Below are 13,990 nucleotides of genomic sequence, written 5' to 3'. Positions count from 1 at the left end.
AATCCCCTTCACCTAATTCACCCATCCCCACCACCACCCCTCTGGTAACCCTCAATTTTTTCTCTATAGTTAAGAGCCTTTTTTGTTGTGGTTTCTCTTTTTTTGTCTTTGCTTATTTGTTTTGTTTCTTAAATTACACATATGAGTGAAGTCATATGGTATTTATATCTCTTTTTTCTCTTTACTTAACACTTTCAAGAATTTGTGTGTTTAGATTGGGTTCACATGGATAATCAAGGATAATTTTCCCATCTCCAGGTCTGCTCCCTTAATCACATCTGCAAGGTCCATTCTGCCACATTAGGTTACATATTCACAAGTTCCAGGATTAGGCTGTGGACATCTTTAGGGGGCCAGTGTTCTGCCTACCATATATATCCATATCCATACAAACATCTGGTTATTGCAGCATAATGCAACCTCTTCCCACTAAACTAGATGAAAAGCTCCTTGAATACAGAGCCTGTACCTTATACATTTCTGAGTCCTGCTTAGCATATAGCACATTATTTTGTGTGTATTACATAACTATATTTTTCTGGTTTGTAACTGTCATTTCCTTAACACCAAACTCTAACAACAGACGTACAGGTCAAAGGATGGCTTTCGTGTATTTCTTAAATCTTTTAGTTTGTTGCCTATACATAGTAAACAGTGAAAAAGGTACCTGACTCATCTTTACATGGACTATATCTGCTTTGCCTACACAGCAGTAGAGCACAGCATGGACCTATGGAATCTTCCTTCATTCTTTCTGCTTTCCACTTCCAATTGCCATCCTATTGTTTAACATCAGAATGCTTTACTGGCCACTCAGGTGATATAAAATTAGTTTAGGTATGCCACCTAATGGCATTTTAAGGAAGTATTCATTTTTTACTGAGTGATACTTAGTTTACTGAGTATAGCCATCCGTCTACAATCCTCAGTAACAGGTGAAACAAAGCAATGGGAAACTGAAGTTTGCTAATGATTTGAAAACATCATTATAACTAGCAGTGTGAATCCTTTTCCAGCTCAGCTTGAACCAAAGTTGTTCATAAAAAAAACTTTCTGATTTGAAGCTTTTTATGAATTTTTATTAATCAGACTCCTGTGACTGATTTAATTTCATGACTTACTTAAATTGAAAAAGTTATTTGGTTCCATCTTCAATATGCATTATATGAAATCCCTGCCAATTATTAATTATAATTATGTAGCATCATAGAGAAAGAAAAGGCAGAGATCTCAAGCTAGGTTGTGCATCACTGTCCCCTGGAGAGCTTAGAACAATAACAACGTGCCTGGCCATGAAGAGATATAACTGGTCTGGATGGGACTAAAATCCCAAGGCTCCCAGGTGAATAGAATGTATAGCCAGCTAGGAACCTGGACACTGGTATGAGACGTAGCTGAGTATCTAATTCGGGTCCTTTTCCCCGAATGAAAAAAAGAACCCAATAATATGGGATTATTGAGTTATGATTTCTTTTTTTTACCAAAAAAATAAAAATAAAAAGTAGAACTAAGAAATAGACATTGGCAAAGGATTCTAGTCATTAGGCTTTTCTTTACTATAAGTTTTGCTTTATTTCTTCTATTTACCCCTTTTATTGAGATGCCCTATTTTGGAAAGGAGCCAAAAGACATACTATCATAAGCTAAAGGCATTAGTATATATGGTGTTTCAACTGGGATTTAAAAAAATCTTTTAAAGAAGTCGCAAAGGCATGTAATCTTCTATTCCAGTGGCTCATTCTTTACATTTGCTGAGTCCTTCTCAGTCCCCAGGGCTCTGGGATATGAGATTCCAGGTCAGCTTTAGCTGTCTGGGTTCACTCAACATGTAGGATGGAACATACCTATCAGTAGCTTCAGGGGTATTGTGATCATTGGTGCTCATTTTATTATGCCTCAAAACTTATAAATACATTCTCCAGTATGTATCAAATGTTTTGTGATACTTTTTTTTTTTTTTTTTTTTTTCAGTAAAAGAATAGCTCTAAGCTCTAGGAATGATGTTAGAAGTTTAATTCTTTTAAATGGGGAACATTTGAGGACCACCTGATTTTCCAAAATTTCCACAAATTTTTTTCTCTCTAGGCTGTTCTAGTTAGGATCAGAACTTAAGTAGCTTTAGGGTTGGAAAGCTGCTTCAGCCATGTTGATCTATATCCTCTTTGTCATCTTTCGTTAAAATTAGAAGATAAATAATAAGGTTTATCCTGATCAAAAAGGAAAAACTAATCTTCTTAGCCAAACACATGTTGGGAGAATCAATCTGTGTGGGCCAGGAGCAACCGGTACTTTTTACTGGGTGAGCCAAGAATACAGGCTCTGACTGCTGTTTACATGGGCCATTTCTCAGAATTATGTTTGCAGTAAGGAATCTGAGAGATGAAGTAACATTTCGCACCTAAGAGCAACCTAGATGACCACTCATGGCTAAAGTAGTAGATAATGAACATACACTCAGGCTGCTTGCAGCGTTGTATCAAGTCTTCCGCCAGTATCTGTGAAGCAGCAAAGGATTAAATTGTTAACCTGCCAGATGGGTAAAATCACAGAGCCTGCCAGTTTGAGTGACAAGGAAGAGATACTGACAGAGACGTGGCATTCTGAAAGCCAAAGGACATTCTGAAAGGGACCTCATTGGTTGGGTTAATAGATATGAAAAGGCTTTCTGGGATCTGGTAGGAAATAGTCTCACCCAGGTGGTGGTAAGAATGGGAAGGAATAAGAAGGGTCTCTCACTGTCCAGTGGGTTAAATGGCGCTGAACAACAAAAGGTAGAATTCAAATAAGCTGCCCCGGGGGTGCTGTGATTGTGGCCTGTTGTCCTGTGGAGTGGGAGAGGGAAAGAATGTTACCAAGAAGATGGGGTAGCAAGTCCCACAGCCCTGCCAAAAGGCCTGGCAATGTGGCTGTAGCTGAAGGGAGGCCCTTTGAAATGGAGAAGAAATGCAAAGCCTTGCTTACTGGCACTCAGCTACTCTCTCGTCCCAACTTCAGTTGCTTTAGGGAGGAAGGTTAGATATGCTGAAGAACTTCATTCAGAGAGGAGAGAGGAGGAATTCAACTGTTTATAGCTCTGTTGGATACAGGTGCCCAAGTACACTTGGTCCCATGTGGGGAGGGTGAACTCAGCACCAGGATGGCTTTAAGAGCTGAGGGTGCAAGGCCCAGCAACGACCCAGTAGAGGCTAAAAGAATGAGGGCCCTGAACACCAGTGCCCTCCAGCAACCAGGGGTGTGCCGGGGAGGAAGCAGCATCAATTCTGGAATGAGGAGCCAAAGGGCAAAAGGCTGTCCTTGTCCCTTTGCATTCCCCATCGTCTGCAGCTGTGAGACAGTATAGTCTCCTTAACTTCGGAGATAACCTCAGCTAGGACAACTGTTTGACCCCTGTGTTAAATTCTTTGGTCTGTGTTCCCATGGGGGAAAAAAAGCATTGGAATTCAACTGATAAGAGTTTGAGCAACATTTGCAGTAAGAAAGGGAAATGAAAGTGACCCTTGAGCCAATTCAGGATACTGCAGTTATGTCCCCTGCATATAAATGTATAATGAAATTGATGTGTTACTTGCTTATATTGTAAATATTCATAGTAATAAAGAGACATTCTCTCATTCAGGGATTCCCTGACCCCTTCCAGGTGGTCTATTAGAAACAATATAGAGTCCCAAGGAGAAAAAGAGAAAAATCACAGCCAATCACCACCTGCAAACACAGGCACCAAATACCTCCTAGTTTCTGGGGCTGCTATAACAAAGCACACCACAAATTAGGTGGCTTAACAACAGAAATTTATTGTCTCCATTCCAGAGGCTAGAAGTCCAAAATTAAGGTGTCAGCAGGGTTGGTTCCTTTCCAGGGCTGTGTGAGGATCTGTTCCACACCTCTCTCCTTGCCTCATAAATAGCTGCTTCATAGCCCCACAGCATCCTCTCTGTAGGCACGCCTCTGTCCAAATTTCCCCATTTTAGGAGGACAGCAGTCATATATTGGATTAGGGCTCACCCTAATGACTTCATTTTAACTTGATTGACTCTGTAAAGACTCTCTCTCCAAATATATCATTCTGAGACAGCAGGGGTTAGGACTTTAACTTAATTAAGAATAGTGGGAAGGACACACAGTTCAACCCTTTCATACTCCTTTCATACTCTTTTCATACTCCTTTCAAAAAGGGGAGGCAGCTACTGGCTACAACTGAGCTCTTGTTAAAAATGAATATCTGACCCATGGAGGCTTGTGGCTCTCCAGCCTCAACCCCATCTTGGGATGGGTCAACTAGGACATGACAATTATAAGGAAAGGGCCTGTTTGCTGGTCAAATAAAGACATAGTTGAGGGTATGACTGGCCTGGCCCTACTGTCACCTGAGTTTTGCATAAAGGAGTAGTAGCTGCCCTTTGGGAAAATCTTCAGCTCCTACTCTGCCACATGAAGTAGAGCTACTGGCTTAACAGGGCCCTTGGATCCACAGAGATTCTCACAAATGCATGGGCCTGGTTTACCTTTGGTTCAGCTAAGCTGGAAAACTGACGGTGCCAATAGTGCTCCTGCTCGTTTGAACTCAGCACTAGCTATACTGGTCACTGCGATCAGTGGGCCGAAATCAAGGCTGGTCAGCTGGGCTGAGGGGCAGGTTGTTGGGAGGTGTAACTGTACATGGGCCCTGAATGTCCCCACACATTCTTGCTGAGTAGGCCAAGAATGCAAGGCCCAGACTGTTCTTTACAGACCATTTGTCTGGGTTGTGTTTACAGTGAATGACCTTCAGGGATAAGGTCAAGTCCTCCCCCAACTCTTCTGGCTCACTAACCACTATAAAAGCAGTAGATTCCCCAAGCCCAGTGTTCCTCAAATGTGCCATACACCCATTGAGTGCACAGCACCCATTTAAGTCCATCTTAATTACCTCTATGAGACTTGAGGGACATAGGGATACTCATACCAACCTCATGATCATGTTGCTCACTGTGCTGAGTAATGAAGTCCTTTGTCTCTGACGGAAGTATCTCCTGTATTCTGCCAGCGTCCATGAAACAGTAACAGGCTAATTAATGAGCTTGCAGGTGGGATACAATCCCAGACCTTCACATATTCTGACTTCACTGATGTAAAAGTCTGTAGTTTCCAAAGGTCTTGGATAAGGGTTCTCTGGGTGTATGACATTCTTGGCTGGTGTGTATGCCTAATGTTTGGTCCTCCCCTATGTCATTCTGTTCTGTTACAACAATTCAGTTCCCAATCTTTAAATTGTTCCATTCTCCCAAAAGAAATCATTATCCTGCAAAAGACACTCTTCATAGCAATAATAACAGTAGCAACAACTAATACTTTTAAAGTGAGAGACACTGTCCTGAAGACTTGAGGCATTGTTCTGTGCTCTATACATTGTATACATTGTTCTGTATACTCTCTGTACACTACCGTTATTACTCTTCAAAACAACCCTCTGAAGGGGATACTGTCATCTCCAGTTGACAGAATAGTAAACTGAGGCCCACATCATACTGTCAGCGAGGGGTAGAGATGGGATTCAAACCTAGTTAGTCTGGCTTTAGTCCTTACTTTTAATCATTCGCCATACTGCCTCACAGTAGGATCTTTTACTCCCAGGGCCATATTGAACCCCAAAGGTCAAGAGATCTTCATTTGAAATCTTAGGAAAATAATTTTAGTCAAACTTTTAACACTTGACTATGACATCCAACAATTTAAAATCCTTTTTGACAACTGATATTAGGCAATCAGACAATCTTCTACTTTGCTTTGATCTTTTCTATCTAGCCTATGTATAAACCCAGTGTCAAGTTTTTACCATGTATATTAATTTCCTATTGTCACTATAACAAATTATCAACGTTAGTGGCTTAAAACAACATAAATTTATTATCTTATAGTTTTGCAGTCAGAAATCCAAAGTGGGTGGCTGGTGAGACTGTATTCCCTCTCTCAGCTCTAGGAGAGAATCCATATCCTTTCTTTTTCCAGCTCCTAGAGGCTACCTGAATTCCTTTGCCGTTCATTAGATCTTCAAGCCAACAGTGTATACATCTTCAAACCTTTCTTTCACTCTGACTTTGACCCTCCTGCCTCCCTGTATTCTTTATAAGGACCTTTGTGATTACCTTGAGCCCATCCAGATAATCTAGGATAACCCAGGATCTTCCCTATCACAAACTCCTTAACTTAATCACATTGCAAAGTCCCTTTTGCTCTGTAAGGCAAGGTATTCACAGAGGATTAGGTTGCAGATATGTGGTGAGGGGAGCGGCCTCATTCTACCTACCCTACACTCTAAGCGGGTATGTCTTACTTCAGGATGGAAATTTTTAAAAAGTATCTGGATTGGAGATCTAAACACACCCATTCACCAGATAATTAATAGTGCATTTCATCTTGATCCTGAGGATAGAGCCCCAAGAATATTTTACCTTTTGAGGTCAAAGAGAACAGTACTTCTGGAGTACATGTCGCAGAAACTTTAACCACTGTAACAACATAAAAGCTTAATTATTTGAAAATGTACCTGGAGTCGAGCATTCATAAGCATAAACTCCTGTTGGTTTTTCATGTTTTCACTCATGGATTTTGAAAATATAAATCCCATCTTGACCTAAAATGTGAAAAAGCAAAGAGGTTTAAAACAATACAGTTTACGTATATCCTCATATGCTCTGCTTTGGGCTACCGTAAGCTTATAACAATGTAAAAAGAAAAACATAAGACAGATTTCCTGGGAAGACGGTGTAGATTATAGTTCTTGCTTCTAACTAGCTGTCTGATCTTGGGCAAACATAACCAGCCTGCTCAACATTTGCTCACCTAAGACCAGGGGACTAAACTTAGACAACTTCCAAAATCTTCTACTGCCCTATAGCCATACAGCTCCATGTTTCTAATTTTTCTTCCCACTGTAAATCTTAGAGAACTGAATGCTTACAAACGAACATAGAGACCACTCTTTTCTGTGAGCGACAGGGTGGACACCATCCATTCTCTGACATCCTATACAGCTGGATGACAGAAACTTTGCTTTTGAGAAGGGGTGATTCAGAAGATGCATTGTACTCCTTGAGGAGAGATTTCTCTGTGCTCCTTGCATTTGTGTTTTAGGGAGTTTTAGGTGTCTCAAGGTCACTATGTCAGTACTCTTGCTGTAATCCCTGCCTCTCTCCTACAGTACCCCTTATTCTGTCATGCACTGCTAATATCCCTTAGTCTTCCTCTTCTGGCTTCCCCTTTGTTCTCTTCAGGCTACTGCCGAAGTTCTCAAGAGGGGAAGAACAAAATGATACTTAAATGTCCTGAGAAAAGCAATTTTTAAATGAATACATGGCATTGCCTGTCTTATTTATCTTACTCAAGAAGTTCTTGGGGCACCTGGGCAGCTCAGTGGGTTAAGCCTCTGCCTTTGGCTCAGGTCATGAGCTCAGGGTCCTGGGATCAAGCACCGCATCGGGCTCTCTGCTCAGCGGTGAGTCTGCTTCCTCTTCTCTCTCTGCCTGCCTCTCTGCCTACTTGTGATCTCTGTCTGTTAAATAAATAAATAAAATCTTAAAAGAAAAAAAAAGTTCTTAAGTGGGCCATCACTTCTAGGGGGCCCAAATTTCAATTTTTTGTTCTTAATCCAATTGTATAGTTACAGAAGGCCTTCAGTTAGTTGTTAATTTTACTTTCAGAAGACTGCAAAACTCAGGGATGTTACAACTGCTCTATTTCCAGTAATATTGCTGGTTTTCTTTGGTAAGCTACTCAGAAGGGTTGTGAACCTTCGGTCAGAGTGGTCAGTCTCAATGCTTTCTATCCCAAATTCACACTTCTGTGAGAAACCAGCAGAGCTTCTATTTTTCCCTATCCTCATCAGGAAGTAGTAGGTTCTGGTTAATTGAGGAGAAGATACTGGGGGAGGGAGGGCATTTCATGCCAGATAGGTAGAATGTGTTATCCTTACTAATTTGGCTCCACGTGAGTGGGAACTGCAAGCCATCCTTCAGTGTCTTCCCTGTATTATGGCCAACGTTGCATCTTTGAATGATAGGAACCTCTGAGCCAGAGTCAGCCTCAATGATGGACATAGGAAACTGAACTGTACAGAACAGGCAGGTCATGAGGTTTCCCTGTCCCTCTGCCACTGCCCCACTCCATCCTCTCTGTCCAGAGAGTTAGAGACCACCGCATGAGGATAGGGAGACCTTACAGAAGTTCTTTCCTTTCTGCCGACTTTGACACCACCCCTCCCCCACAAGTCAGCTGTCTCCAATAGCAGACCAGAACTTGCTTGAAGGAAGGAGCAATGTTTTCCATCTGGGCAGTCCCCATAACGTCTTTTTCCCATAAATGTTTGCGTAGAGCATGACTGGTACAAGAGAAACCTAGCTCAGGTCACTTTCCATTCCTTTTTTTTCTGTACATAGGAGTAGATGATTGAATTTTTCCATATGTTGTAAACATTATAAAGGAAACAACTGTCCTCTAATCCTACTCCTACACATACACACCATTTATCACAGAACTATGTCTCTTAGAGGGCTCCTGTTTATAAGCGGGTGGGACCTCTCCTGAAGTGGAGAGATAGTCCTCCTGTCAGCCCTCTAGGGAAAACTATCTGGAAGGTTAGGGTGTAGACTTACCTGGTTTTGGACCTTGGTTTCTTGAGTCTGGATGGTATTTTGGATGTGTTAGAGAACACTCCCAAGGGTTAAAGGTAGAATCCAAGCAGGGTGAAGAACTTCCCTCTTTTCCTCAACAGAAACCACCACTGAAAGTGAGTGTACAACACCTTGTGAACTATGCCCTGGGGTTCAGTATTGTCAACTTCCCTCTCCTTCCCCATCCTAACAAAGCCATTTTCCAAAGTCTAGGAGGTTCCTTAGGACGCCCAGAATACTCTCAGCTTTCTCTCTATAAAATCAAGCAAGAGTGATCTCGTAATAGGGACAATTTTGAACTCACTCAATTGAATAAGGTTAAGTCCTTCAAAAATTCCAGCACTTTATCACTGGTGACAAATGTTTCACTATTTACAACTAAGATACCAGTGTGTCTCAGAGGGCTTAGAGTGCTGATTTGGTCTCTTCTGCCTTCATTTTTCCTTTGATTATTCCTGAGACCTTAGAAAGGGCTCTTTAATGCCCCAGCCCCTTTCATCTGTGCCATAGTTTACAATGGAAAGGGGTACTTCTGAGGAGTGCAGGGGCAGCAAGCTCCAGGCAGCCTTCCTCCAGTCACCCTGGGAACAAGGATTTGATTTTACTTACTGAAAAAGAGAGAGACAGAGAGAGAGAGAAGTTCATGACCCATGACCTCTTGTCATCCACATGTCTGTGCTGATTCATTTCCTGATCAAATAACACATTACACACACTTATGACTGGTGGCATAATTTCATTCGGTTTCTGGTCTTTTTTACGTTCCATTCAAACTGGGCCACTTCCCCTAAGTATTCCAGCTCTGAACCAACCTACAGCTTCCGGGAGGTTTTCCCTAGTGTAGACCCATTGTTGTAACTCGGGTATTTCCTGCAGTCCTGAGATTATTTCCGTTAAAAATGCCCTGCCTACTTTCCCCCAACTGCGGTACATTGATACGGGAGGGGCCAGGAGTCCTTCCGAGCGGTCTTCGGAAGCGAGGCTGGAGAAACAGGTCAGCCCTGGGGGCGGGAGGGGAGCCAACTGGAGGTGCTCCCAAGGAGTGGGCCAGCGCGGCCCAGCGGCCCGGTCCCCCCCACCCCAGCTCGCGGAACTCGGGCTGTCCGACCGGCGCTCACTCACTGGGCAGCAGGCGGCGGAGGTGCGGAGAGACCGTACTCGCTGCAAAGGCCTGCAGACCCCGGGGATCCCGTTGATCGCGACTGGGCCGGGACTCGCCGGGCGGAGCCTCGGGCGGGACTGGACGGCCTAGACAGGGACGCCGAAGCTCGGCCAATCAGGGCAGCGCTTGCTTCCTTAAAGGGGCCGCTCGCCCGACTGAGGCCTGGTGTGTGCTTTCCGGCCAGGCGCGGGGACGCAAAGGCAAATTCAAACCAACAGCGGCTTAGCTGTCAGACTTCGAGGGGACGAAGAGGAAGCAGAATGAAAATCTCACATAACGGCCTCAGTGAGGTCCCTGAGTTACCCGAGTATGTGAGAAATCCATGCTCCCGTGCCGAGCTGAGCCATCTCACTGTTATTCTCCAGAAATGGTGTCAGCCACCACGGTTGTGTCAGTTTCCCAGAAGAGAATGTGTCTCATGAGAGATTGTCCCTTAAACATAAAATCCACAGTTGCAAACATTTTTTAAAAAATTGAAGTTTAGTTGACACACAATATTACTTTAGAGTCGAGTGTACAACATGGTGATTTGACAAGTCTATACCTTATTCTGTGTTTACCACCATACAACCTGACCACCGTACCAATGACCATGTTCCCTCCCTGTACCTTTCACACTTGTGACTTATTCACTCCAGCACTGGAAGCCCGTACCTCTCACTCCCCTTCACGCATTTTGCCCATCTCCCTTACCCACTCCCGTCTGGCAACCATCTGTTTCTTCTCTGTATTCATAGGTCCAATTTTGCTTTTGTTTTTTTATTCATTTGTTTTTTAGATTCCACATATAAGTGAAATCATATGATATTTGTCTTTCTCTGTCTGACTTATTTCACTTAGCATAATAACATCTATGTCTATCCATGGTTACAAATGGGAAGATCTCAATTCTTTTTTTAATGGATGAGTAGTATTCCTGTGTGTGTGTGTGTGTGTGTGTGTGTGTACACGTATACACCACCTCTTCTTTATCCATTCATCTACTGATGGATGCTTGGGTTGCTTTCGTATGTTGATTAGTATAAATAGTGCTGCCATGAACAGGGATAGGTATATCTTTTTGAATTAGTGTTCTCATTTTCTTTGGGTAAACACCCAGTAGTGTAATTACTGGATCATATGGTAATTCTAATTTCAATTTTTTGAGGAAACTCCATATTGTTTCCCACAGTGGCTGCACCAGTTTGCGTTCCCACCAACAGTGCATGAGATTTCCTTTTCCTACACATTCTTGCAAATACTTATTATTTCTTGTCTTTTTGATTCTGGCCATTCTTACATGTGTAACGTGGTATCTCATTGTGGTTTTGATTTACATTCCCTTGATGATTAGTGATGTTGAGTGTCTTTTCACATGTCTCTTGACCATCTGTATGTCTGCTTTGGAAAAATGTCTATTCAGGTCATTTGCCCATTTTTAATTGGATTGTTTATTTTTTGGTGTTAATTGTATAAGTTCTTTATAAATTTTGGATATTAAGCCCTTATTAGATGTATCATTTGCAAATATCTTCTCCCAATTGGTAGGTTGCCTTTTTATTTTGCTGTGCAAAAAGCTTTTTATTTTGGTGTAGTCCCAATAGTTTATGTTTGCTTTTGTTTCCCTTGCCTGAGGAGATGTATGTAGGAAAATGTTATTAAGGCCAATGTCAAAGAAATCAGTGCCTATGCTTTATGCTAGGAGTTCTGTGGTTTCATGTCTCATATTTAGATCTATAATCCATTTTGAGTTTATTTTTGTGTGTGGTGTAAGAAAGTGGTTCAGCTTCATTGTTTTGCATGTTGCTGTCCAGTTTTGCAGTACCATTTATTGAAGAGACTTTCATTTCCCCACTCTATATTCTTGCCTCCTTTGTTGTAGATTAATTGCCCATAAAAATGAGGGTTTATTTATGGGCTCTATATTCTGTTCCATTGATCTGTGTGTCTATTCTTGTGCAGTTTCATACTGTTACTACTTATGCTACAGTTTTGAAGTGTATCTTAAAATCTAGGATTGTAATATGTCCAGCTTTGTTCTTCTTTCACTAGATTGCTTTGGCTTCAGGGTCTTTTCTTTGTAGTTCCATACAAATCTTAGTATTAATTTGTTCTGGTTCTGTGTAAAACACTGTAGACATAGAGTTATTATGCTAAGTTAAATAAGTCAGTGGGTATTTTGATAGAGATTGTATTGAAATTATAGACTGCTTTGGGTAGTATGGACATTTTAACAATATTAATTCTTCCAATTCATGAGCATGGAACATCTTTCCATTTGTTTTGTTATTTTAATTTTCTTTCATGAGTGATTTATAGTTTTCAGAGTGCAGGTCTTTCACCTCCTTGGTTAAGTTTATTACTAGTCGTCTTATTCTTTTTGGTACAATTATAAATGGAATTGTTTTCTTAATTTCTCTTTCTGCTACTTATTGATGTTAAAAAATGCACTGATTGGGACGCCTGGGTGGCTCAGTTGGTTAAGCGGCTGCCTTCGGCTCAGGTCATGATCCTGGCGTCCTGGGATCGAGTCCCACATCAGGCTCCTTGCTCGGCAGGGAGCCTGCTTCTCCCTCTGCCTCTGCCTACCACTCTGTCTACCTGTGCTTGCTTTCTCCCTCTCTCTCTCTGACAAAAAAAAAAAAAAAAAAAAAAGCACTGATTACTGTATGTTTACTTTGTATCCTGCAACTTTACTTAATTTATTAGTTCTCATGGTTTTTTCTTTGTGGAGACTTTAGGGTTTTCTATGTACAGTACCATGTCATCTGCAAATAGTGACAGTTTATCTTCTTTCTTACCAATTTGGAAGCTTTTTGTTTCTTTTTTCTTGTCTGATTGCTGTGGCTAGAACTTCGAGTATTGTGTGAATAAAAGTGGCAAGAGTGTACATCCTAGTCTTATTCTTGATCTTAGAGGAAAATTCTGTTTTTCACTACTGAGTATAAATGTTAGCTATGAGTTTTTAATATATGGCCTTTATTATGCTAACATATTTCCCTCTAAACCCACTTTGTTGAGAGTTTTCACAGTTATCAACATTTTAAATGGATTTTCTGTTTGCAGAATAGGTTTAATGTTGAAGTTGGAATTTTTTTGTTTGTTTGAATCTAAACACAGTTTAAAGATTTATTTATTTATTTTTATCTTTGGAATTAATAAAATCCTTGTGGAGAAATACTAAAATAATGCAATAGCCTGTTTCTTATAGTTTAATCCACTAATTTACTGTCTATTGTTGATTCTTTTAAAAAAATTTTTATTAACATAGAATGTATTATTTGTTTCAAGGGTGCAGGTCTGTGATTCATCAGTCTTACACAACACACAGCGCTCACCACAACACACACCTTCTCCAGTGTCCATCACCAAGCCACACCATCCCTACCACTCCCATCCACTCCAGCAACCCTCAGTTTGTTCCCAGAGATTAAGAGTCGCTTATGGTTTGTCTCCCTCTCTAGTTTCATCTTGTTTCATTTTTTCCTCTCTTCCCCTATGATCCTCTGCCTTGTTTCTTAAATTCCACATATCAGTGAGATCATATAATAATTGTCTTTCTCTGATTGACTTATGTCGCTTAGCATAAATACCCTTTAGTTCCATCCACATTGTTGCAAATGACGAGATTTCATTTTTTTTTAATGGCTGCAGGATAAATAGAAATTAAAAGTTGGTTTGCATTAGTACTTATTCTTCTGAAAGTGTTTCAAAGAATAGAAATGGAAGGAAGACTTCCAAACTCTTTTTAAGAAGCCAACATTAGGGGCGCCTGGGTGGCTCAGTGGGTTGGGCCGCTGCCTTCGGCTCAGGCCATGATCCCAGGTCCTGGGTTCGAGCCCCGCATGGGGCTTTCTGCTCAGCAGGGAGCCTGCTTCCTCCTCTCTCTCTGCCTGCCTCTCTGCTTACTTGTGATTTCTCTCTGTCAAATAAATAAATAAAATCTTTAAAAAAAAAAAAAAAAAAGAAGCCAACATTACCTTGATCCCAAAACCAGACAATGACCCCACCAAAAAGGAAAATTATAGACCAGTTTCCCTGATGAACATGGATGCAAAAAGTCTAACCAAAATATTAGCCAGGAGGATCCAATAGTACATTAAAAGGATTCTTCATCAGGACAAAGTGGGATTTATTCTTGGGCTGCAAGGTTGGTTCAACATCTGCAAATCAATCGATGTGATACATTACATTAATAAAAGAT

General features: G+C 41.3%; 2 protein-coding genes across 12 annotated transcripts in view; one reads left to right on the top strand and one right to left on the bottom strand.

The window, feature by feature from the left end:
- PLGRKT (plasminogen receptor with a C-terminal lysine) overlaps positions 1–9,901 on the bottom strand; it is a 75,591-nt gene extending 65,690 nt beyond the window's left edge. For 2 of the 11 annotated variants that reach the window (XM_047699957.1, XM_047699956.1), the window contains exon 1: positions 6,524–6,610. Coding sequence is in view for 6 of the 11 variants with exons in the window: in XM_047699955.1 (XP_047555911.1) it covers positions 6,524–6,604 (81 nt within the window). In the remaining 5 variants the exon portion in view is untranslated. Of the gene's footprint in view, positions 1–4,946; positions 5,017–6,523; positions 6,611–8,627; positions 8,756–9,254; positions 9,336–9,767 lie in introns of those variants that run through there. The other 9 variants (XM_047699964.1, XM_047699955.1, XM_047699962.1 and 6 more) reach the window with 9 other exon arrangements.
- LOC125083731 (uncharacterized) lies at positions 8,174–10,490 on the top strand. Its single transcript, XM_047700579.1, has 3 exons — positions 8,174–8,242; positions 8,615–8,752; positions 9,765–10,490. The coding sequence occupies exons 1-3, from the start codon at positions 8,174–8,176 to the stop codon at positions 10,227–10,229; spliced, it is 672 nt and encodes a 223-aa protein (XP_047556535.1). The 3' UTR covers positions 10,230–10,490.
- Positions 10,491–13,990: the final 3,500 nt, after the last annotated feature.

Source organism: Lutra lutra, chromosome 13, assembly GCF_902655055.1.
Source record: "Lutra lutra chromosome 13, mLutLut1.2, whole genome shotgun sequence".
Taxonomy (NCBI): Eukaryota; Metazoa; Chordata; class Mammalia; order Carnivora; family Mustelidae; genus Lutra; species Lutra lutra.
The sequence above is the reverse complement of the archived record's forward strand: the minus strand, read 5'-3'. Positions and strand labels throughout refer to the sequence as shown.

Excerpts from the sequence above, each read along its gene's own strand:
- LOC125083731 (XM_047700579.1), top strand. The coding sequence starts at position 8,174 with ATGAGGATAGGGAGACCTTACAGAAGTTCTTTCCTTTCTGCCGACTTT. Across the intron at positions 8,243-8,614 it reads ACACCACCCCTCCCCCACAA|GGTGTAGACTTACCTGGTTT; the intron begins GTCAGCTGTCTC and ends CTGGAAGGTTAG. Across the intron at positions 8,753-9,764 it reads CTTTTCCTCAACAGAAACCA|CACTGGGCAGCAGGCGGCGG; the intron begins CCACTGAAAGTG and ends CCGGCGCTCACT.